Raw genomic sequence first — 25297 nt, forward strand, 5'->3', positions numbered from 1 at the left:
TTGGTTTTGGTTTTCATCATCTTCCTGTTCCATGCTCTTTGTGACTTAGGGTATATTCTTAGCTGGTTATGATACAAACATTTAACATCATTTTTTCACAGGTTGCCTGTGCTGGCACTAATTCTTGGTGTTTTGTGGTTTGTAGTTACGTTCATTGTCCTGTTTCAGAAACTCTGCCCATTCCTTTTCCAAGCTACAGCTGGGGATGCTTGTGGAACAGATGTAGATGTTTTGGAGGTGTGCTTTTTCTTAGACTGTTATTTAGTGTATGAGGTGTTCCAGCACCCTACTATGGAAAAAATAACTTTACTCCTTGCATTTTGCCTCTTCTTCCTGCATTACTCTGCCCTTGTCATGCCAGGAAGGTGGCACATGGCTGTGTATCTCAGCCACTCTGGACTACCTTTTCCCATTTCCTTTTCCATAGTTCCCAACCCTTTGAATGGCTGATCAGCATTTCTGTATGAGAGCAAGAGCTGAGTGCTGGCTGTAGGGAGCCTCCAGCTGAGACAATCCAGGACTGGTGTCCTGCTGGCAGGATATAGGATAGTAGTGTCCCTTCTGCCTTGTGGAGCTAAAGATGCCTGGTAGTTTAGGGGCCTGCAAACAATAAACCCAATTTCCTTGCTGTTCAGTGTTCCATAGTTTTTTTTTTGCCTTCCCAGTGCAGTACTGAGTGGCCATGTGCCTGGTGTGGCCTCTTCAGAGGTCAGTTAAATGGGCAATCTGGATAATCAGTGTTCTGGGAAATAGTCCTTGAGGCAGAGTCCCAGGAACTGTAGCCATGGGCCAGAGCCCTGCCATGCCAGGCAGTATACAGGTATGAAGTGAAGCTGTTTCAGAGAATGTATTTACAAAATCCAAGAAATACTTGTGGTTTTTGCTCTGTTGTTGGTATGATGAGCATCACCTTCAGCTCCTCAGCAGTTCACTAGCCAGCTATTGAACCAGGCAGGCTCCTTTCACCTACTGTGGTGGACAGAAGTACATTTTAGAGTTTAAACTTGTAAATGGACTTAATTTGTGGACTTGAAAAAGGAAATCCTTCCGTGTGTGATGGGGAATTTGGGTTTTGGAGGGGAAGTTGAATGTCCTTACACAGGTGGTGACAATGGGAGGAATACGTGATCCCAAGTCTTAGGTTTTCTTTAGGAGTAAAAATTCATTCCTGCAGTCAGTGTTTCCAGCACTGGGTCTTTCCCCTGTCCCTGGCAATTCTCTCTCTTGTCAGAGGTGTAGCTGCTGCCCTGGAGTGTTTGCACTCCTTGTGGCAGACCAGCTGGCTGTTCCTGCAGGAACCCTTGGGAGCTGAGCACCGGCTGCTTCTGGGCAGCCAAGGGAAGGTGTGAGCACTGGAAATGAAGCAGTGGAGGGAACAGCAGCAGCAGGAATGTGGTAACAGGTAGAGAGTAGAGTACAAGCCCACTGTGAGCAGAGTATATACACACCATTGTGTTTCATAACAGCCAGACTGTCCTGGGGGTATTCCCTGTCCTGTGCTGGAGAGTGGAGGGAAAGGGGAAGGTTACAACAGGGATGGGGCAAACTGGGAGTGGAGGAAAATCTCAGAATCGCAGAACACCCCGTGTTGAAAGTGACCCACCAGGATCATTGAATCCAACTTCTGGCCCCTGCCCAGGACACCCCAACAAAACCACCCTGTGCATCCTTGAGAGCATTGTTCAAACACTTCTAGAGCTCTGGCAGCCTTGGGGCCATGCCCATTCCCTGGGGAAGCTGTTCAGTGCCCAAAGAAAAACTTTCCCAAACGTCTGGGTAGCAAATCTATTATTTTCATTTTTCCTTGATGCTTAATAAAAGAATTCTGTCTGGTTGAGAGGCAGTATATGGCAACTTTCCATATTCTGCTTTGTTCATTTGGACAAAATAATTTACCCATTTAGTAAACCTGTAATGTCACAATGTGAAACTGTTTCAGCTTTTCCAGTAAGTCACTGGTTTTCTTAAGTACTGTGATACTTTGTTTGTGACTTCCAAGTGGCCAGCTTTTGGGTTGACACTAAACTCAGGTGGCCACCAAGCAGCCTGTAGGAAATGAATCTTATTCCCTCTCCCTGATTGGTTTTTCTCCTTTCTAACTTGTAAGATGACAATAAGATAACAATAAGGCTAGAAATTGAATGAAACTGTTGGGAATGAATAGGATAGAAATGACTAGAAGTGAGTCAGGTTGTGGTGAAAACCTAAATGCAGGGGTAAGCCAGTTTTATTCAGTGCTGTTCTAAATTCTTTTCCTTGAAGGGGAATAAAGGAAAATGTATGAATAGGAGGATTTTTGAACTTGAATTGAAGAATTAACCGATGAAACAAACTATGACTATAACTAAATTATGAAGTGATCCAATGACTCTTTTCTTCCTTTTTGTTCCCCATAGGCCGAACTCACAGGCATCAAATGGCGTAGGTACAACTTTGAAGGCCATGGGGACTGTGGGCCCATCATTTCAGCTCCAGCCCAGGATGATCCCATCCTGCTCAGCTTCATCCGCTGCCTGCAGGCCAACCTGCTGTGTGTGTGGCGCCGGGACGTCAAACCTGACTGCAAGGAGCTCTGGATATTCTGGTGGGGGGACGAGCCCAACCTGGTCGATGTCATCCACCGCGAGCTGCACAGTAAGCCACTCTTTGGTTCTCAATTACTTCCATTTTTTCCAGTGAAAAAGGAATTTTTTAAAATGCTTTAACTTGCTACCTTATGTGATTTTGTCATAGTTCATGTTTTAAGACCTACAGGAAAACAAAAAAACTTGTAAATTTGACTTTCTTTGCCACGTGATAAAATGCAAAGTGAAACTTGAACTCAGGAGACCGGTAGTCAACATCATGACTTGGATTTTTGTGGAACCTCTGAAAGTAGAGTAAATTCTAGTTCAAGGGATGATGATAATAATAATACCCCAGCTCTGGCATAAGGTAGTAGCTGATGGAATAAATCACCTCCCCTGTAGAGTCAGGTGAGCTTCGTGGCAGCCCAGGTAAATATGTGAGGTCAGGACTTGCTCCTTACTCGTGCTGCAGGATTTGAGCATGATCCAAGGCGAGTTGCAGCAAGTGAGTGGAATAGGAGGCAGGAAGAGGCAGGTAGGTCAGAGGTGACAGTGATAACTTGGTGATTATAGGCTTTATGCAACTGAGATTGTCCTCAGAGTCACCAGAATGTGGAGCCTTAACATGATAGAAGTTACTTCTACTGTGTCTGTTGTGATCCTGTTTGTGTTTGAGTATATCCAGTAAGTATTATTTTCTTTTCAGTGGTGTATTGTTGCTATGACAAGTCTGAGTTTGCCTGAACTAAAAGATGTATTATTAGGCTGATAAATTTTGCCTCCGTTTTCACCTTGTGTCTTGCAAGAAAACAGCTGAAGTTCACCAGTTCTGGAATAATAACAGTAGTTAAAAAAACCCAAGACAATCATAAGGGTCAGGTGCTGGTTTCTTGAAATATATTTTTATCCTTGTGGCCTTTAGATCTTCTGGTGACTTGGTGATAAAATTTGTTTCAAGTACACAGAATATTTTGTTTATCAAGCGTGCTTGAGTTGTCCCTTATCTCCCACCTGTACCCTGCACTGTTTACTCCTGGATTATGGTATATTCATTTATTTTCATTCTGTTCTAAGCACTGTTCCAAACTTCCTGATTTAATGGCTGCCAGATTGTTTATTTGGCACCAGAGCCTCTAAAATCACAGATATGGAGGCCTGAGCACCTTGGGGCGTGTTCCACGCAGGTAGCCCTGTGATCATGTATAATTAAAGAGATGGCTCACAAGTGCTGTGCTGAGCCATTCCACTGACATTCATTTTTTATGAGGCACCTGTTTTGAATGAGGGAATGGGTAATATTTCTACTTACCCAGCAAAGCTTTAATAATATATGTTTTTCTCTTAGTGAAATATAGTTTATTTAATATTTCAAATGCAGTAGATGGGACTTAAGTGTCTTTTTATTTGAGGGGAGTTGCAGGTGATGCTTCTGTTTCTGTTGAAAATTGATGGTGCTTGTTTATGTCTGACATCTTGGTTACAACTATGTAATGCTGCTTCCACTGGTGGTGGTGGTATGGAAATCCCCTTAAATGTCTGGACAGCTGAACCTGCTTCTGCTGGGTGCAGTATGGGGCAGAGTATAGCAAAGCATCACTGTCACACATTGTTTGCCTGGTTCAAAATTGTATGGAATCACAGAATTACTTAGTTTGGAAAAGACTTCCAAGGTCATTGAGTCCAACCTGTGCTGGATCCCCCAGCCAGAGCACTGAGTGCCATGTCCAGGTGTTCCTTGGACACCTCCAGGGATGGGATTCCACCACCTCCCTAGGCAGCCCCAGCCAATATTTAACCATTTCCATGCTGAAAATCCTCCTGGTGTCCACTCTGAGCCTCCCCTGGCACACCTGAGGCCGTTCCCTCTCCTTCTGTCCCTGTTCCCTGGGAGCAGAGCCTGACCCCCCCTGCCTGTCCCCTCCTGTCAGGAGTTGTGCAGAGCCAGAAGGTCCCTCCTGAGCCTCCTTTTCTCCAGGCTGAGCCCCTTTCCAGCTCCCTCAGCTGCTCCTGAGGCTGCAGACCCTTCCCCAGCTCTGTTCCCTTCCCTGGACATGCTTCAGCCCCTCAAGGTCCTTCTTGTTATGAGGGGCTCAGAACTGGACACAGCACTTGAGGTGTTCCAGCATCCAGGCTGGAGCCTTCAGAGCTGGAACTTTTAAGTGGAATTCAATCTGAAACTCGTTTGTTGTCATGTGTGTAAATCCTACAAGGATAGATTTCCTTGTTCTATATTAAAAGCACATTGAAACACTTGTAGTGACTTATCAGATATAGTTCAAAGTGATGTAAATTGTGTAAGTGTTGTACATTTTCCGCTGATAGGGCTGTTAGGCTCTGTTCAGTACATTTTAGAGTTCAAACGTCAGTATTGACAAAATATTGAGCCTCAAATTCTGCCAGAACAAGGCATTTATGTCCATTGATTCCTTGAGACAGGACAAAGGACACAGTTTGTGTTCACTGCTTCATGCAGCCACAAGGCAACAGGAACAAGTTCATTCTGCTTTTTATTGTATAAATAGGCCACAATACTGAACTATTTCATAGTTGAAATTAGCTTCCTGAACATATAAAGGGCTTTTCCATGTGGGCATACAAACAGAAAATAGGAAAGTTATTGAAGCAGAGTTTTCCTTGCCTATCAGCTGGGCCAGGGTAACATGATGCCTTTTTCTGGTATAACCTGCTCAGGAAATGAGCTGCTTTGGCTTAAAATGCTGTTCCTACAGGTTGGATTGTCACTTTGACTTAAGAGTTCCATAGTCCAGAGGACTAGAGGCCAGAACTTTCTTGTTGTGCTGTATTCACATCTTCAGGAGCACAAGTCCCAGGAATCTGGTGCTGCAAATCACAAGAGGAAGACTAGAGTCTATCCAAAACCTTGACATCTGAGATATAGGGACTATAGGGAATAATGCCTGTTAGTAAGATCATGAATTCTTATTAAGAATAAAGTTTTGGATTTCTCTTTTCCTGCCTAGGATTTGTGCTTTGAAAGTGAAATATTTTAGTGATAACTAAATTTTTAAGAATTTAATTTTTAAATACTATGTTTTATTAATTCAAGTCTAAATTATAATTTTTGGGGTTTTTTTCTGGATAAGAGAGTCACTCCCATAGTGCTGTATGATATTTACTGTTTTCAGTAAACAGAGGAAAAGTCCAAAATGAGGCTTTGCTTTCAGAAGCACTTCAAAAACTTTTGCTCATGAACTCTTTATCTTTATAACACTGAAGATTTGGTAAACAACAAATCTGCCATTAATAAAAGAATTTCAAATAGTCATAGGGAAAACAACTTAGTGGTTGTAAACAGGAGGTATGAGGAGAGTTGTTTATGTAGTAGCTTTCCAAAACTGTGGATAATTAAATGCTGTCACGGGAGATTAAGTAAAAACAATTATTTGCAGAGCAGTTATAGATCAGTGGAGTGGTTGGATTAACCATGCAGCTGGGAACTTCAGAGGTGTCTCTTGCACATTTTCCTACATTTCTTCTTCCTGCCAGCCTTGACTGTGGTGTTCTGGTTTTTATTGTGGTGGCATTTAAAACTGGATGAGAGGTTGAAAATCTTTATTCAATCCTTGGTGGAAAAAGCTGATTGGGGTGGTATCAGTGAGTGGGGAAAAACTGGAGTAATTCTGTAAGTCTGAAAAAGTTGGGTGTGATTTAAGTTTGTTGAAGTTTGGTTTTCTGAAGGATAAATGCTATTTAATGATATTGCCTGGAGAGGTTTGGCAACTGTTCCAACCACAGTACCTTTTCCCATAAATCCATTTTTTTGTACATCCAACAGAAGAAGTGGAAGGAGAGGAGGGAGTGTCTGACTGTTGGCAGTGTTTTTGACAGCAACGTTGTGGATTTGCAAGTTGCAGAGCTCTCATTTGCATTTGGTGACCAAATACCATCTGGAGCATCACAGGGAATTTAGACTCAACTCTTGGGTTTTGTCTCTTCTCCCACCCTTGCCCTAGACCCTAGACCCTGTGTGTTCCACAGAGATTATAGGGAAGGGAGAATTATTCCTCAGTTCCCTTCTTTGCTTTTGCAAAGAGCACTTTGCTCTGACATTTTACACCAATTCAAGAGTTGGACTTGATGATCCTGTGGGTCCCTTTCAACTCAGAATATTCTGTAATTCTCTGACAGTTTTGTCTATCAATTTATAATCTCTGTACTGGATTTATGGATATATTCCACTTTGCTGCATTTGTGGTACAGAATATTGGCATTCTCAGGGGTAATGCAGGGATTGTGATGTGTACCACTACTGAGAATACAGGTTGGTGACTGTAAGCACAGCACTGGAGGTGGACTCTGGAAGGCTGGTAGGATGTGAGACAGGGGCTTGAAAATGAATAAATTCTGGGTGTTTGATAGTTCTTTAGGTAAAAGTAGATCCTTCTATCAGCTTAGTACCTTGTGTGCCTGAACTCACTTATTCTGGTAGGTATTTGGGATTTTCATCTATATATTGCACTCGATCCATTCATTTCTGGAGCTGCTTCCCCAGAAAAATGATACTATTTCACTTTCTGCTGTGTGGAATATAAGAATTTGGATGGAAATGTTTACGAAGAATAGATGATAATGAATGAATTAGTCTTTCCTGAAAGATTATTGTACATGATCTTTGCAGCTTGGTAAGTTTAAAAACGTAGCTGAAATTTGAGCTATGAGAGGAAAAACCTGAAGCTTCGTCTCGTTCCTGTTTATGAATTCTTGGCATATCGGGCTGGCGCAGCCGTAATCCCCTGGTGCTGATAAAAGTGAGGAGGGAAAAATGCTGCCTGTAGGAAGAGCTGTGTGCAGGGCACCCACGTTAACCCATGTGGCTGTGCCCAAAATTTATTTGTCCTATTGTTTCTCTACCTGAAATTGGCTGATTTTTACCTACAGGAAAGCAGAACATGTCAGCTCTGTTTTTAAGGATCTTTCCTGAGGAGAACAACTTGCCCCAGATCTCAATTGAGTTGTTTTTATTCCTGCTAGGACGGGTTCTGTATGCTCCCTTATGAACTGCCAGATTTCAAAGTTTCATTTAACAGTCAGTTAGACTGCAAGACTTCTAAATTAAGTAAATGTTTAACCTGTAAATATTTAGTAGTTGGTGCTTGTCAGCATTTAGTAGGGATTAAAAGAAACATAATGGAAAGCTTGGAAAAAATGATATTTTTGGTTGCACTAATGTAAAAGACAATAAAGTAGTGAAATATCTACTTTCCATTTTAATTTGAGCCTATTTAAGGTTCTTTCAGGGTACTGTCTTGTTTCTGCAATTGTGAGGAATTGGGAGCTCTGTCAGGAATTAGAGTATCTTCTAAGCTCTGTGTAGTGAGATACGTTAATTATTGAATGAGAAGATGTTCCTGTCTATTCAAACATATTTTAAGTGTGTGAAGCAATGCGTGAAATGAAGACTGAGCCCCCTTGCTGTGAAATGGGTGTTCAAATGAGAGTGCTTCTCAGTCTTTTCATTCTACTATGAGATTATGGCAGTAGGCAAGAAGGGAGGGAGTTGCTGCTGGAATTGCATTACAGCTGGCTTGGAGATTTCCTTGGATTTGCCCAAAGGTTATTTCTGGGATCCCTGGGCTTTGGTGAAAGCATGGGATGTGTATTACAACAATTCTATGCACTCTGAGTAACTCCATAAACCTCAGAACTCTTGTCATGCCCAGTGGTACCAGGAACGAGAGCAGCCAGGGTGTGGAAAAGCAGTTAGTGAACAAGGAATAAAGGATCTGAAATGCAAGGCTTTTGGAAGGCTTTCCATTTAAAAAGCAGCAATGAATATCAAGCAGCTGAGTACCACTTATTAATAATTTGAAGTGAAATCTGAAAATGGTTAATTGCCGGTTCTTGAGTGCAGAGTGGAATTAACAAGTAGGTTCCTGTGATAGAAGACTTTATTGGAATATTAAGTTACTGAAAAGTCTGTTTCTGGCTTGATTATTTTCAATAAGATAAGTAATTTGCATTTTCTTAATTGCCTAGCATAGATTATTCCCAAAGACATGAAAACAAAGTTCAACTTTTCCATTCTTTTGGCAAGAAGATGGGATTGAAAAGTGAATTCCTACTTTCTCAGCCTGCAGAATTGTTCTGTGACCCTTATATCTGACACTGGTAATTGGTGTCCAGTGATTGCCAGTTGAAGTTCAGCTTAGACAAAATAAACTTTCTTTTAAGCAGGCATATTAAATGAGGTTATTATGCCATCATTTGGGATTAAGGAATTGCTTCATGGGAAAATGCCAACTCCTTTTATACACATGAAGTTGACAAGAGCCTTATTGTGTCTGGGTAAGATGTCTTCATTTGTTTTGCTTTCTTTTAAAAATAAATGTTCTTCCCACCACTTCTTTTCCTTTTACTTGAAAGTTGGTTTATGGGAGTCTTAAAAAAATTAAAACTGATGTCCTGTTTGGAATTCTGATTGCACTTACCTTTGCCTTAATTCCTCTTTCCTTCTGTGGTTTTGTCTCCACATGAGCAGGGAATATCAGTGTTGAGAGCAGGATCCAATGAGAACATGTGGCATTTGTGAATTCATTACCAATTCTAGTCAAGAAATGGACTTCACTGATCCTTGTGGGTACCTTCCAGCTCAGGGTATTCCGTGGGTCATTCTCACATAGTGTGTTTTCCCTCTTCTTACAGCTGGCAATGTCTAGGGCTAAAAAGTTATAAAAAAGTCTGAAATCTATCAAAGGGCCATATGTAAAAAAGCCTCATGCTTTTTCATGCTTTTTGTTTTTTGATTTTATTTATATCACTCAAGAATTAGCATCTTAATTTTGTTCATGGCTGGGAATTTTTCCTGTTGATTGCAACAAATTACCTTCTGAAAACAGTTTAGAGGAAAGATACTGATGGAAGGCAAAGCCAAGAAATTCTCTACTGACTCCATGTGCTTCCTCATAATCTTTCTGCTTTCCAAATATAAGCTCAATTCGACTGAAATAGTTGAAATTGTGAGTAATTAACCTTTAGGTTTTATTTGCCACGCAATAGTTCTTGTTTTTCTCTGGTGTTTTTGTGGGAAAAGGAGTTGGTATTCCAGAGGCAATATTAACAGCTGCCTTCTGGAGGGAAATTTGATGGTCCTTTGGCAGAAGTGTTTCAGCAAGGCCAGACTTAGAGCAAATCCAGGATATTTAAAGTGGGATAGAACTGTGGAAGTGGAACTGCCTGGAAAGTGCTGAAAATCCAAAGCAGGGTTCCAATAGCTGGGAATCCCTCCCAATAACAGCAGAGTGAGGTGTTCCTAATGAATCCAGGAGAACTATTATGTAAAATGGGCTTGGAATTAACTGGAGTGCTGAGAACAAACTCAAGTCCAAATTTTGAATGTAAATAAAATTGATGTGTTACCACAGGCAGTTTGGTGAACCACGTAATTAGGTTTTTTCCATGAAAAATGCGACATTATGTTGCAGCTGCAGCAAAGGAGTGTGTAAAGGATTTATATTCTAGTTATATGAAAATTAAACAATCATTAAAAGACTGTATTTTTAAAAGTGCTGCTCGGGGAGGGGGGAAATGAAAAAAACCCAATCAGTAGAATTTATTTTTCAGCAATGTATTGGGCAATATCAGCCACAGTAGTTGATGTTTTTTCCTTTAGGGAATCTCCTTTTTCAGTGAAATGAACTCACTTAACTGTGTGAAGTAAATCTAAGTTAGCTTGAAGTGAAATCTGCATTAATAGGGCTCATTACTAATGTTGGTATTTTGATGTATTGAGTAATTCTAAGAACACAGGGTAAGCTCTACTGGAAAATTTAGAGTTTAAAAGTAGATGAAATGCCACCTTCTGAAGAAAATTATTAAAAATTGCATACAATTGTATTTCGGTAATGGCGTTTTTAGAATAATTAATGAACTTTAAGTGACAATGATGGTGCTGGACTGCAAACAGAAAACACTGAAACACAGCTCTGCTGATGTTAACACATCATTCCTCTTAAGAGAGGGATGGTTTTCATTATATAAAAGTCACTTTCTTTATAATGAAGTTCCTGTTAAAGGTCATAAATCTTTCTACAGAATTCTTGTACCCCAAGCCTGAGACTGGTTTCATTTTAAGCGGGCTTCATTATACACCTGCACTTACTTATCCTGGGATTTGACTGTAATCTCTAGGACAAGTATCTTGGATACCTGGCAGTGTGTCCATGTGGCAATTCCCAGATGTGATCCATGGCTCAGGGTGTCAGCAATCAGCCAGGAAAATGGTGGGGAGGCAGCTTTGGAAATGTGAAGTTTGTTCCTGATGTTCATTGAAACCTCAGGGCCCTGAAACTGGACTATAGCCTTTCCAAAGAAGCAAACAAAACCATATTCCTGCGTGGAACGAAGAGGAGGAGCAAGTGGAAAACAACTGAGTACATGGGATATGTGGATTCTTACCTTTGCTCTTTGCCCATGGGAAATGGGGGTTTCAAAAGGAAAAGGCTGGAGTTGTGCTGTTAGCTAAATATTAGTCTCTTGGTAAAAAAAACCCCAAACAAACAAACCAAGCACCCATGTGTTGCAGTCACTTGTATAATGATAAGTAGAGGTTTGAGTAGAATTGTGTAAAATTGATTTTCCAAGACTGAAATGCTCAGTAGTTTGAAGTGAAGGTAGAAGCCAGAGGAAAGGCATGCTGCAGTGTGGGCACAGCTGAAGTGCTTTTGCCTTCTTGTTGATGTTGATGTAAACCACTCTTGAATGTGTCCTTGGAGCTGAGCAGAGCCAGCAGGAGCTGCAGCCCCGGTGTGGGTGCTCAGCCTGGCTCAGAGCAGCAAAGGCTGCGGTGCTGCTTTGGTCCCACCAGTGCCCTGCAGCTGTCCCTGTGCTGCCTTAGCTCAGGGCTGCTGGGAGCCCAGCACAGTTTCAGTTTCTGTTCCTGTTCTGTGGCCTGGGAGCTCCCTGAGCTACCTCTGCCTCTTCCCAGCCCTGACTCTGCCTTGGCATGAGCCCAGTGCTGGGCTGGGCCCAGCCACCTCTGGTGTTCCCTGGCTGTCCCAACAGCCATTCCTGCTCAACCTTCACAGCCCTGATCTCTCTGCTCCTCCTGCACAGTGTTTGCCAGTATTTGCACCAAATCCTGGGACATTTATTGCTTTGGAATAGTCAAACTGAAATGCTTCAAATTTCTATAACAAATTAATGGGTGGATTGTACAAATAACCAGGCAAAAGTAGCACCTCAAATTCCTTGAGAAATTGAAATGTGAATTTACTGTATTAAAGTGCTTATATTGAAAAACTTGGTCTTGGAAGGAAGAGCAGAAGGTGGCAGGTGTGGCAGTTTCTAAGCAGGAAATAAATATCAGATTTGCAATAAAACATTTCTATTTTGTAGTTGTTCCATGACATTCTGGTTGCTTCTGAAACACAAGTAATAGAACACGTTTCCCACCAGGGAAACTTCAGTCATAGGTGACGAAAGGGTCATTGTACAGGATTTTTGTTACTGGAATGGCTTTAAGAATTTCGTACTTACTCTTTAAACTCTCTAAAGAGATGGGAAGTATGGACAGTGTTATTGTGTCAACAGGGGAGCAGCAGGGCTTGGAGTCTGATGGGTTTATGGTTCTGGGGAGCTGGAAGGAAAATCTCTCGGCCCCTTTGGAGTTTGACACAATTTATTCTATGCAATACTTGGCTACATATGTCAACAAAATTTCCTGGAATCTGTTTTCAAAGGCAGCTGAAGAGGAAGTGTATGGTGTTTGTCTGCCCTGTCATTTTTTTTGTCTCTTCTATATGAAAAGGATGTGATTTCTGATATTATGGTAATGAGTAGTGTGGCTGTAAAGCAAGTTTGGCTTCTGTATTTGAGTGATGTCCTCTGCTCTTATTAAGGGATGGTGGTGATGTAGGACTGTGCTGGGATAGAATGGTGAAGGGCTTAACTGAAAATCCTGCCCTTTCCAGAGATATTCTTGAGAGTTCTACCACTTTAACTGGCTGCTGGTCAAGAGGAATCTGTGTTCCTGACAAAAGCTTTATAGATTTTCTTTAATGTGTAATTGGCTTATTGAAAGATAACATTTTATTTTTATTTTGTACTAACATTGTAGTTTGAATAACTTACAAGTAACTTGAGGATTCTCTTTCCATCCCTAACAGCCCTGAGTTGGGAGTCTAATTTGGATTTTCTATACAAAGCAAAGTAAGATTTCCATTGCTGCACCATACTAAAACAAATGAACTAAAACTGGGGTGTCGTGGTGTCACTATCATTGCTGCTGCTTCTCTGCTGGTGTTGGTGCTTCCAGCTTCAGTGAGGCCCTCTGGTCCTCTGCACAAACCCATGGAATTTATACCCAGCAGGGTTTTGCAGTCCAAATGGAGGAGTTCCCACTTGTTTATTCCTGTTATTTGGGAAATAGTGTATTCAGGAACTAATAAGCAGGTGAGGTGAAGCTGAGAGTAATAAACAGCAGCGTGCTTGAGAGACCTCCCCAGAGAGCCTTTGTACCTGGACAAGCTGTCCTTGGAAGTGGAAAACTTCCAGACAGATATCCCCTGTCCCAGATGTATGTGGAATTACGGCTCAGTCCCTCTCTGCCTTTTTCCTAAACTAAACCAGACTGCAGGAAGCATTATTTTATTACTATTTATTTTGCTGTAAACCACAGTTAAGGCCTGGAAAGTGTGAAGAAAAATGTTTTGCCTGCAAGACTGGTACTGCTTAGTCTCAAAAGTAATGCACTCTAGTACTGAAATTCCTAATCCCTCCCCTTTTGGGATAAGGATTTCTGCCTGGCCTTGTCCTGGGAGGTTCGCAGTGAGCCCACAAAAGGGTAATTGGTGAGCAAACATTACATTCAGCACTGTTTGCTTGTCCTGTCCCAGACAGCTGCTGTAGGATGGCTGAGCCTGGAGGTGAGACACTGCTCACATTCAAGGGCTCAGATTATTGTGTAGGAACAGCAGAGACAAAGATCCTGGTGCTTACAGGTATGCTAAATATATATTAAAAAAACAAATCATTACTCCCTTAAAAATAAGTGACTTTTGAGTTTAATATGAATTTACATCAGTTCAGTTTTCAGTTCTTCAACGAGTTCTTGCAATTATTTTACACATTTATTTATTCCTGCATAGTAAACACGCCAATAAACCTGTGTTATAAATTCCCTGGAAAAATGTTGATTTGCTTCATTTTCCCTCTTCAGGTACTGACTAAGTTTACATTTTGTCACTGAACAGGAGTTTCCTGTAAGTTTCTGAAACTCAAAATGTTAAAATTAAGCACCAACCCCAAATTGCCGCTTGCTGCCTCTTTGGGATTCCTGCTTGTCCTCCCCAAATGCTGCAAGAAGCAACTGAGTTTTTTTTAGTAGCTTCTTGTGAGTTTACTTGCTTTGTTTAATTGTCATGTAATCACTTCACTGAAAAAGTAGAGACCTTGGATTACTGGTACATTGGGAAATCTGGAAGCTCTTCATTGTCCAAGATGCCATTTTCTGGAGCTGGCAGGAATACCAGCATATCAGAGCTGTGATGCTGATGTAGCCAAAATAAGAGGGGCTGTGGAAGGAACTGCCCACAGAGAAGGCTCCGTGATTCATTTCTATGTGAGTTCAGAATCTTCCTGTGCTCAAACTGCTGAGCTTGGGAGTTCTCTGCTGTCATTTGTCTTTGTTTTAATGGGATTAAGTAATTATGTGTGCATTTTCTTTCAACTAACCAGCCTGATAAAAGCAGGCACAACTGAAGAGCCTATAAATTGTCAGCTCTTCTGTTCCAGCAGAAGTGCTTTGATGGCTCTGCAGATTTTATGTCTTGGTGCATATATTTAGCTGCCCTGCTAAGGTGAATAAGACTAGAGAGTAGTTTATGTAATTGATGAGCTGAGGGTCTCCCCTTGGGAACGTGCCTGGGAGAAAGTGGATCCCAGCTACGGGGCAGTTCTAAAGGAGAAAATCCCTGGCACTTCCAAGCAGAAATAGAAGCTGTTCTCCCAAACACTGGATTAACTTCATTGAAACTAATAATATCTGGTATTGATACTTTGGCTGTATCAGTCTTGGGCTCAAATTTTGCTGCCGCTTTGCAGAACGTCTGCCTGTGTCCTGCAGCTGTTAAGACTCACTAGCTTTTTGTAAGTTTGACATCCATCTGATTTTTCAAGTAGGAACTGCTCACTGTATCATGGCATCTGCAAGCCTTTGTGTTTAATGAATTCATCAGGTGTTTGCTATGCGATATCATCAAACCACTTAATTCTTTTCAGAACTTCATTCTTTCTGCATGGCGTGTTTATGCATTCAATTTTATCTTTACTATTAATTCAAATTAAGTCTTGGTTTGAGAGTTTATGTAATCACTTTAATGAAGTGGCTGTGCCTGCTCACTGCTTCTTGTTTATTTTAAATATTGGTCTGGGGAAGTAAAGGTTTTAATATATTCCAAATTATAACCAGCAGTAACTATGCAATAGTCCGCTATTAATTCAGTTTTAAGAGCTCTGCATACAAGATGACTTTTACACTATTGTGCTGTCTCATAATTTCATGTGAGAGCAGGCTGCTGTTAATTTGCTTTCCTGTTAGTCCATATATGTCAGAGGCAAAATTTGTCATCCCTCTTTTGGCTTAAAGTTGTGTTGTCAGCAGATCCACTTCTTTTCTGGAGTTTCCCTATTACACTTAACAATGCAGTTTCTGCATTTTTGGACTTACTGCCACTTAATCCCAGGTATCAATTTAAATTAACCTGTTAGGATGAGGAATTAATTACTTCATCCTAAAAATTACTTTTCTTGTCACCTGTACAGCTTGTTAGAAGCTTTCTGTGGTTACTTTGCACATGTTAAGTGGTCTTGATTTAAGAACAGTGACCTGTGATGGAAATCTACAACTTTCCAATGCCTGTGGGGCCAGTAATCAGTCCAGCCCCCTTGTTTGCCTGTCTTACACATGGAACTGTTGGTGTTCTGGTTTCCTTGTGCAGTGGACAAGTTCTGTGGGAATGCTGAACTCTCAGATCCTTATACCTTCCCTCACCTGGCTATCTGCAGTGGTTTGCAAACCACACCAGTGGCTGCTCTTGCTTTGGGATCTGGAGCTGCAGATCTGACTGGAACCAGGAACTGGGAGCTGCCTCAGCCAAAGCTTTTGTGTTCAGCTTTTCCCCTCTGGCCACCCGCTCTAAGCTCTGAAGTTATCCAGGATGTGTGTCCAGGATGTGGGATGGAGGAGGTGGGAGCCCTGGTTTAAGTGCTGTGCTGAACAAGCCAGCAATGCAGATAGTGAATGGAAGGTTGGTTATTGCTCCACCTTGTCTCCGTGTTCTGGGAGCTGGGGAAATTGGAAATTAGCTGGTGTGGAGCTGTTTTAAACCAGCAGATACCCAGTTGCCCCTCCCATTGCTCACACTACTCCCAGCTAAGTCTTTCTGCTAATCTTCACGTGATTAAGAATGTTGGATGGTGACACAAAGAACTCTACAAAGTAATGCTTAAGGATATCCCGCTGTGTGCATTTGATGCCACATCTGGGATGAGATTATAAATAAATAAATGTAAAGGAAAAAGAACAAAAGAAAATACAACCCTGAAATCCCATGAACTGTAACTTTTTAAAGCCTTTGAATATACAGTGCTTGAGGAAAATGGAAGAAGATATTTTGTACAAATACTTTAGAAAAGAATACAGAATGCATTTGGAGTACAAAGACTCCCAGAGTTTTATTGGCTGTGGTTGTTGTCAGTGTTAAAAAAACACACAGTCAGCATGGCCCCAGTCTGTCACTGTGACATGTTGAGCATTTGCAGATGTAAATCACCATCATATGTCAGAAATCTGACATTTTGCAATCAAATAAAAACACACAGAAACTTGGGATTCACAGAACTTTCTGCCATGTACCATAACTCTGGCTATAGCTTCTGTTCAGCATCACAGCTGCCCAGTGGATAAAGGGAGTTTTCAAAACCATATGTGCTGTGAAAATGGGGCTGCTTATGTAATGATAGTTTATTTAATGGGAGCTTTGCAAAGAATTGGCTGTGCTGTGCAGTGTCCAAGAGGGTGAGACACAAAGGAACTGGCAGGCACAGCCATCATAACCATAAAAATCCCAGAATCAGATTTTTGTGGAACTGGATTCAGTTTTTCACAGGTCAGTATTTTCATTGCTGACAAAATAACTCATTTTGTACATACCAGAAGGGGCAGAGCGATGAGAATTGATGATTGCCCAGCATTTATTGTTCCTCAGTACCAGTGTGATAATTGGGTTTGTCACTCATCTGCAGTGGGTCCATTGCATGGGTGGCATAGGGCCCTGGTGCTTCTTCCCCTGAGGAGACGCCGTTTGTTGTGACAACAGGTATTTGTGTCACATGCCCTGGCTGGGTGTGTGAGGGATGTGTTGCACCCTGACCTTGGTGTGCAAGCACAGCAAACGTGTTCAGCTCGTGTGGCTGAGCTGAGCTAGCTGTAGCCAAGTTCCTCCTCTGCAGGGTCGGGGCAGCTGCCAAACAGCTGTAAATCACCCCTAAATGCTGAGAGTCCCTGTGTTTCAGCATAGCTTTGAGGTTTGAAGAGATGTAGCCACTGGAGGTGTGTAGGTTCTGACTGTGGATGCACGTATCCTTCTGATTCCATGGATTTTCCACTCTGAACAGCAGTAGTTCTGTGAAGGGCTGCCTGTGCTCCTGGCCCATCCATTATGCTAGACCATCAACCACCCTTCTCTCTCTGAGTTAATAAATATTTTAACATTTCATCAATATTTATTAAATAAAAAAACGAGGAGCACTACGGAATCCAGATGTAAAGGGGCTTTTTTTGGCTGTTATCTGGACTAGAGTTGGGAAAAGATAAGAAGCTTTTAGTGCCTCTTGGATTCCTCTCTGATTTAGCCTTATAAGAAATGTAGTAATGCTTGGCTTTGTGTTGTTCTGGTTTAAAACAAAACCACTGGATTCTCTGATTTACATAGCAGAAATTATTTTGCTATTATTCTATTTATGTTAGTACTTCCTTGTGTATTTGTTAGGCAAATGAACGCCTTGTTAAATGGCTGGGAAGAGGGTTTCAAAACACTGGGATTAGTTCCTTTCTTTTGGAAGAAATAGTTAACAAATAGGAAAATGCTCGTGGAGAGCCGAGTTTCTGGCAAGCCCCGCCGGTACAGAGTGTACTGAGCTGGAAATGTTGCCGAGTTAGCACAAACTGTCTGATATAAAAAGCACGTTTTTGTTATAAACACTGCCTGCTCAACAGAGTTGTTGGTCTTACAGAACAGCTTTAAACAGGGACTGTTGCTTTTGAGTAATATTAAATATTTGTCTTCTGGTGAATGTTTTCTTAGGAAAAATCACTGTAGATAGCAAACAAACCAATTCTTTTATTATCCAGTAGAAGTGCATTTGAACTTCCTTGTTTTTATCTTGACTGTGTCACTTGAATTTATATGTTTTCGGAGGGGTTATTTTTCACTTGAAAAAGTTTTGGGTTATTTTTCTTCAAAAAAAAAGTATTTGTACAGGTGTCTTCAGATTTCAAAACAGGCTTTGTTCTTTCTGAGCTTTGTCTTGTTGTTTTTCTGGCTTTGTACTGACACTTTGTGGCTGTTTCTGTGGTGTTTCAAATGACAGGAGTCACAACAGCAATGGAAAATAGCAACTTAAATAAACATTTTCAGGAAGTATAAAGCAGGGTCAGTGTGGAAACCTTCCCCAGCTCGAACCCTGTACAAATGTTCTTTACAGCTCTGCCCTAGGAGTGGATTTATAGGAGAGAGATATGAGGCTTTTAGATTTATTTTATGTTTTTTTTAGATAGTAAATGCTGTGAACAAGATGTCTCTAGACACTGCATTTTGTGAACAATCTGGTGGGCATTAACTTATAATAAGCATCAAATTTTCTTTTTATTCTACAGGGTGATTGGTGTATTCTCAATTCTAGGCTGTGTCACCATTCCTCACTTGATCCTGCAGTGTATAAATTACTTTTTTCCAGCGGTCTCTGTGTACGCAATCAAGGAGGTGATACCATCTTTTTTTTTTTTTTTTTTTTCTTGTTTTGTTTTGTGTGGTAGTACATAGTAAGAACAGGATGGAAAAAAGATAATTTTGGAGCCAAGTTCCTTTTTTTTTTTTTTTTTTAGTTATGAGAGCTGGTTTAGAGTCAGGGATGATAGTTTCTATCTGTGTGAAGATTTGTGGCTGTGTTGGAAGAAGAGCACAACACATTAATTTAACTTCTCTCTTTAAAATTCCTCCCCAGTATCCCATCTATCTCTGCCCACTGGCAGTGGGAAGCAGCTCCCCCTGCCCTGTCCCTCCAGGCCCTTGTTTCATTTAGGTCATCTCTGAGCGTCCACTTGGAAGAAACTTTCTGGAGGGTGAAAAAAGCATAGAGGGGAAGCTTTGGGTTTAGATCATAACTGAGCAATGTGTTTATCCTCTCCTTAACAACAAGGCAAATCTAATTACTTAATGCTTAACCAATGAATCAAAGCAAACTTTAATCCATCCCTTTTCTTTTGTGCAAATTAAGTGGGCATGTCATTATTTAAATATCCAACAAGATTCTGGAAAATTTGATTAAACCTACTAAGAAAACCTTGTGAAATGCAGGAGAGGTGAAGGAAGAATTACACTGCAATTGAGCATAAATAATTATTTTTATCAATTAGCCTTGCTCAGTAATGATGTGTGTGATTGTATTTCTTTTCTTCTTTGCTTGTTTTGTTGGGGTTTGTGTTTTTACTTCTGTAAGTGTCAGTCTCCTGCTGTCTGTTCTGGGGAGATGCTGTGCAGTCAAATACTTCTTGAGTAAGGAAAAAAGGAACTTTTTTTTTTGCTGATAATCCAAGCAGACATCAAGGGAAGAAAATATCAAAAGGAAACTTATTAGTAGTCAGCCAGTTTTGTTTGGGAATGAAAGATTTGGAAATTACAGGCCAGTCTGAAAGGAATTTGGAAAACTGTCGTTCTCCCTGTAAAACATGGTCTTTTTTCACTTTAAATGCTGCATTTTGAGAGCCCCTGGCTGTTTGTCCTTGCACACTCACCCTGTGTGGATTCCTGTGCCACTGGGTAAATGATTAGCAATGGGAAAATGTTACACAAGAAATACTTTGGAATGTTAATTGTAAATCTAATTATTTCCTTCTAAAATGAACCTGAAGCAAATTTCTAGTAACTGTTATTAGGAGGAATGAGAGGGGGGAGTATAAAGTAGCGGAAACTTGGGGTAGTTGAAAGGGGATCTGGTGATTTGGTGAAAGGAGACTTTCCACTGCAGTTTCTAAGATGTTTTGGAAGATAATTGAAAGGGAGATTTTGTTTCAGAATACTACCTAGCTTTATTTTAAATATGTTTCATGGAGTCACACAATCATTTAGGTTGAAAAAGACTTTTGAGATCAGGATATTTTGCAGCTTATAATGGAGCCGCTCATGGGATCAGGTTGTGAAGCTGATGCATTTCTCATCAGAAGTAGTTTTAATTAAACTGTTTGAATTTTGGAGCAAAAAAATCTATTTGATAAACTGAAGGAAATGCAGTTTTGGCTTCCTGGGTTTGGTGGGGGGATGTGTGGGCAGCAGTAGCTCTTGTGCCAATCAGTGCTCATTTAGTGTATGAGTACAGGTGGGTCAGAACTCACCTCCTCTGACAACCAGGTAAAGACCCAACACACAGAAAGCTCACAACACCCTTCTCTCCTCAACAGCTCACATGTGATTTGAAGTTTCCAGCTCCTCTCTTTTTAAATTGAACTTTAAAATTTAAATATCTTGAAATTTATTGGCCAATGTAATATAATTTCAGCAGTAGCCATGTATGAGTGCAAGAAAGGACTCACAAAAGAACTCAGGGATACTTTAAAATTAGCGACCACACTTAAAAATAAAAATTTCAAGCAATGCTTGCTACAAATTCTCTTGTTTTGCTACTAGTAATTTAGAAACTCATTTGCTGTTTTCTAAAATAGATGAGAAACTACGCAAGTAAGGGCTTTGCAAAACAGAAGTTCTGCCAAAGCATAACCAGTTGTGTATTTGTATCCCTGTGTGTCTGCAAAACTGGGAAGTCAGGATTAGCCTTCCTGTTTCAAGCGGGACATAAAACTTACCCTGAATTCTTAGTGAATATCTGGAGCCTTGTGTATGTTAAAAGTGGATGTAAGAAGTGCTGATGATCATGGAGAGGACTAGAGTTGTTCTAAACTGGGTTAGAAATTACTCCTTCCCACCCCCTTTCAGTGTTTGATATAAAAAAAGAATCTGGTAGAAGATCTCTTCGCTCATTCTGCCCCAACAAACCACAAGAAGAGAAGCTGTTTTTAACTAGATGACATATTTAGTAGTTGTCTTGCCAAAAAAACTTTTTCCTTTCTAACTGGAAATAGTTTTTTGTTCTGAAATAATGATCTTTATTATCTGCATCACTTTTTTTTTCCTCTGAAGCTGGTCCCTTCTTCGTGGAAGTTTATTTTTGTAAGGCTTTTCCAGATTTAGGAACTGCATTTGATGACTCATAGGATTTTTTTTTTTCCTTTGCTTTCTGCCAGGTAGGAGCAGCTGTGTACTTGGTAATTAGCTTACTCTGCCTTTGCTTAACCACTGTGCTCTCACTGTATTCTGGCTGAGGGGGGAAAATGCTGCATTTTTCTCCTGTTTGTTTTTTGTGTTCAGTCTACAAAGCCAGTTTTACCAAGCCCTTGAAACAGCCAGAATATTTAAATAGAGCATCGAAGTAAAAGGAGGGCTGTAGAACTGTTGTAAATAATTGTTTTTTTCGCCCCCTCTGTGTTCACGTTCTCTGAACATGGTCATTCTGGACAGTATTGTAAGAGCACAGAGACAACAAAAAGCAGATGGTTACTATAGTTTCAGTGAATGGAACCAGTTTTACTTGGCTGAAGGTATTTTCTAATTTCTGTCCTCTTGCCTAACATTCATGAAAGGCCTTTCTAAACGCATTGAAGTCCTGACTGTTTTCATATAACATTTGATCTCTTTTGCCTATAAAAGCACAAGGACCATCTCTGATGTTTTTAAGTACATCCTTATGCCCAGGGATTTATTGCCACTGTGGTTGACTCACATCTGTGGAGGAGCACAACCACTTTCCTTATGCTTTGTCCAGAGAAGCTGTGGCTACCCCTGGATCCCTGGAAGCATCCAAGGCCAGCTTGAATGTGGCTTGGAGCAGCCTGGGAAGTGGAAGGTGTCCCTGCCATGGCAGGGACAGGCACTGGATGGGCTTTAAGGTGCCCCCAACCCATTCCATGGTTCTGTAATTCAGTGACAAACACCTGTAACCATGGGCAGAGTTGGATACACTTGAACTTCAGGAAACAAAGCAGCAGCCACAGCTTCCTCGTGCCCAGCTGGGCTGTGCTATGGGAAAATAATTGGGATTGCGGAGGAAGTGATTAGATGACATTTTCAGGAAGCTGCAGTATGTCTGTGGTCATCTAGTGGATGATGGTGAGGATGAACCTGTGTTATGATTAAACAGACACTTGAAAATGTGAAAGTTTGCTGTAATTTCATTAAATGAGCATCTGTTGCAGCCTTGTTATTTTACAGTGCTTAAATCGGAATTTTCTTTGCAAATTGCTTAAAGCAAACCTTTCTCCTTGTCCATATGTGGCTGCTTACGTTGTGAGATTGTAATGTCTTTTGTGTGAAACTTGCTGTGTCCTGCCCCAATACTTTGTCAGGTCTGTGACAGCCGATTTGGTAGCTGTGAATAGCTGTGAACCCAACTGAAATTCCTGTCACTTGAGGGGCTCAGGAGGAAGAATACTCAGCAACAGCCTCCTCTCCACCAGGATTACGGACCTGCATAAACGTCTACCAAGGAGAAATTGCAAGAGATGGCCTTTGCAGTATCTGCAGCATTTTCTTTTGCTTAGTATTTAATATTGAAGCCTGAAACAGGTAGAAGAGTTTTTGCAGAGCATAAGGGCTGACAGCAGCATCCCTAGATGGGTCTGTGCATTTTGTCACTGCCAGATGCACATGGATGTGCTTTGTTCCTGTTCCTGGTGTTGTGAAGAAGAGTTTGACAGAAATGATCTATTTTAGTGTGTGCACACAAGTGCAGGTACCGGTGTTCAGGCAGAGGGCTAAAAATTACAGCTTAAATATTTGATTTAAATTCCATGGAAGTTTCATGAAATTTGCATGACTTTCTGAGAGCAAAATTGCAAAACACTCGAAAAACAAAGTCCAAGACAAGTTTTGTGGCTTACGTTTGTTCAGTTCCTCTTTCCACACCCCCCTGTGCCTTGTTCTGAACCTCCCATCAGGAGTTTGGCATCAGGAGAGACAAAGGTGATATTTTACAAGGTCTCAAAGATGTGGCCAGTGGGGCTTTGGGGTTTGTTGTGTTTGTTTTCTTTTTTCTTTTCCCAATCCTTATCTCCTGGCTGCCTGATGGCAGGAATTTACTGCAGAGCTCTAACCTCTGCCCTGCTGGCCCAGGCACAACCTGGAGTAAGTAACACTTTAAACCCCGAGTAGCTCTGTAGTAGTTGGCAGACTCGTGGAAAAGGATTTTTGTTCAGAAGCCATGCCCAAAAATATTTTTCAACTTTAAAAAAAAAAAATTCATTATAAATTCAGGTGTTTTAATCAGAATTGGTGTTTACTGTGGCATCACTGCCATGTTTTCTCTGGAATTGCTGAGGTTTTTAGCCCATGACTTGAGTTCTTAAGCCATGGGGAAGCAGGAACCCTTTGGCTGATATTTTTAAATTACTTTAGTAGCTGAGGAGTGTTTGTATGTATCCACACAAATATATATATTTAATATATAAGAAAAGCAGCATTTGGTTGTAGTACTAAGCATCTGTTGTGCTTCAGATTCAATTAGCAACTCGACATCTTCATAAAAATACCCAGGACTGTTCACAGTTAATGAGTATTTAATTTTATTAAGGTGCACACTTGGAGTGTGTGTGGGCATGTGAATCCAGAAAATACTTGGAGTTTGCTAATTGTATGCTACTCATACTGTATTAAAAACCAGAGATTTTAGTATTGCTCTGCACTGTGCATCGTGACTTTGGCATTTCTCAGGTGTTCATTTTGGCAGTAGTGCTGTTTTTTGATCATTTTTTCAGTGTTTGATTTGGCTCATAGAACCGAGAGGAGTAAACAATCCCAACTATTTTAAATTACAGTTATGATTTGTTTTTTAAGATTGGATGAAAATCATCTTAAACCTCCTTTCTGCCAACACTGGAATAGCAAGTAAGAAAAGAATTACCATTTAAAAAACAGTGACTGTGAAGAATCTGCAAGTGAATTGTTTTGATTAATTGGTACCACCTTGAGCTGATGGGACTTTATATTAAAATTTATTCCTTACTTTAGGGAACGGATTTTTCCTTGATAAGTGTTATTGTGACTCTAATAGTGCTTTTGCTTTAGAAAATTGTCAGTTTTGTTGTCTTTTGTGCTCTCTGTAATATGCCAGCATAGTTTGGCATTAATCCACCTGGATTTTTTCTTATTTTCTTGCTTTATAAGAAAAGACAGAGCAACTGGAAAGGTGACAAACATAGGAGAGGTGATGTGAGCTGGAGCAGGACAGGCAGAGGTTGATGGCTGTGAGGTTGATGGCTCCTCAGGGAGGACCCTGGTGATAAAAGGTTTGGAGGAGTGGCTGATCCCCTGAGGGCTGTGCAGCCCTTCAGAGGGACCAGGACAGGTGGGAGAGATGGGCAGAGAGGAACCTTTGGAAATCCCACAAAGGCAAATGCAGGTCCTGCACCTGGACAGGAACAACCCCAGCACCAGCAGAGGCTGGGGTGACCTGTGGGAATCAGCTCTGTGGAGAAGGGCTGGGGTGCTGGGGCAGGAGTGTATGTGAATACATGGGGTGGAGTTTCAGAAATCAGCTGTCCTGTCTGAGACTGAAGACTTTGGAGAGCTACAAAGACACCAGAACAGTTGCAACTATAAAAGCCAACAGAGAACAGTTTTTTTTGGTATAGAGAATGAGCGTTAAAGTCAAAGGCAGAGTAGGAAATAATGTGAATTAGGGAACAGAGATGACCCTGGTGCTTTGTAGGTATAAACGTACTCAGAGTTCACTTGTTGTCTTGAATTTTCCACCCACACCTTCCCCTATCTCAAAGTTTGGCTTTAATAAATGCCGTTTATACCTCTGGCTAGGAGCCAGGTGGACACTTCTGAGAGAAACTGGTGCCAGGACAGGAAGATCCCGCAAAGGATTGCTATTTCCACTTAAAAGGTTGGTTAGACTCAAACACTGAGGAGGCTTTACGCAATCAGTGGGGAGGGAAACGGATGATTCAACAGTGTTTCCAGTTAAGAAAGTTATAAACTATTCCTGGCCTTGTCCCTTCATCTTCAGGGAGCAGCTGTTCAAACCCAACCAGGCAAAACTTGAGCAGCTTATCTAAACCAGGTGGCATGAAAGGAACTTCGGTGTGCAGTAGAAAATAAGTTTTGTCTCTAGGCAAACAGATTGGTGCAGGGTTTATCTGTGGCTCTGTGCTCCTGTAGGCCCTGAGAGCAGCCAGGTGCTGATAACTATCAAAGAGAGCTGGGGCCGGGTCAGGCAGCCTGTTCTTAACCCAAAATACAGCCTTTAGCCCAGATCAGAACCTGAGATGGTGCTTTGGAATCACAGAGCTTGATCATTCTGTCTTGTACAGCAATCCTGAGATTCATGCTTTCACTGCTGAGTCTGATTCCCAGCAGGCTGGGGCTGGGTGGAGCAGG

At 41.2% G+C, this 25297-nt stretch overlaps 1 protein-coding gene across 1 annotated transcript in view; it reads left to right on the forward strand.

Annotated features, from left to right (window-relative positions):
• Positions 1-25297, forward strand: part of MED13L (mediator complex subunit 13L) — a 169465-nt gene that overhangs the window by 16522 nt on the left and 127646 nt on the right. The window contains exon 2 of the mRNA XM_053993641.1: positions 2397-2634. Coding sequence (XP_053849616.1) covers positions 2397-2634 — 238 coding nt within the window. The remainder of the gene's footprint in view (positions 1-2396; positions 2635-25297) is intronic.

The sequence above is a fragment of the Vidua macroura genome, chromosome 18 (genome assembly GCF_024509145.1).
Source record: "Vidua macroura isolate BioBank_ID:100142 chromosome 18, ASM2450914v1, whole genome shotgun sequence".
Taxonomy (NCBI): domain Eukaryota; kingdom Metazoa; phylum Chordata; class Aves; order Passeriformes; family Viduidae; genus Vidua; species Vidua macroura.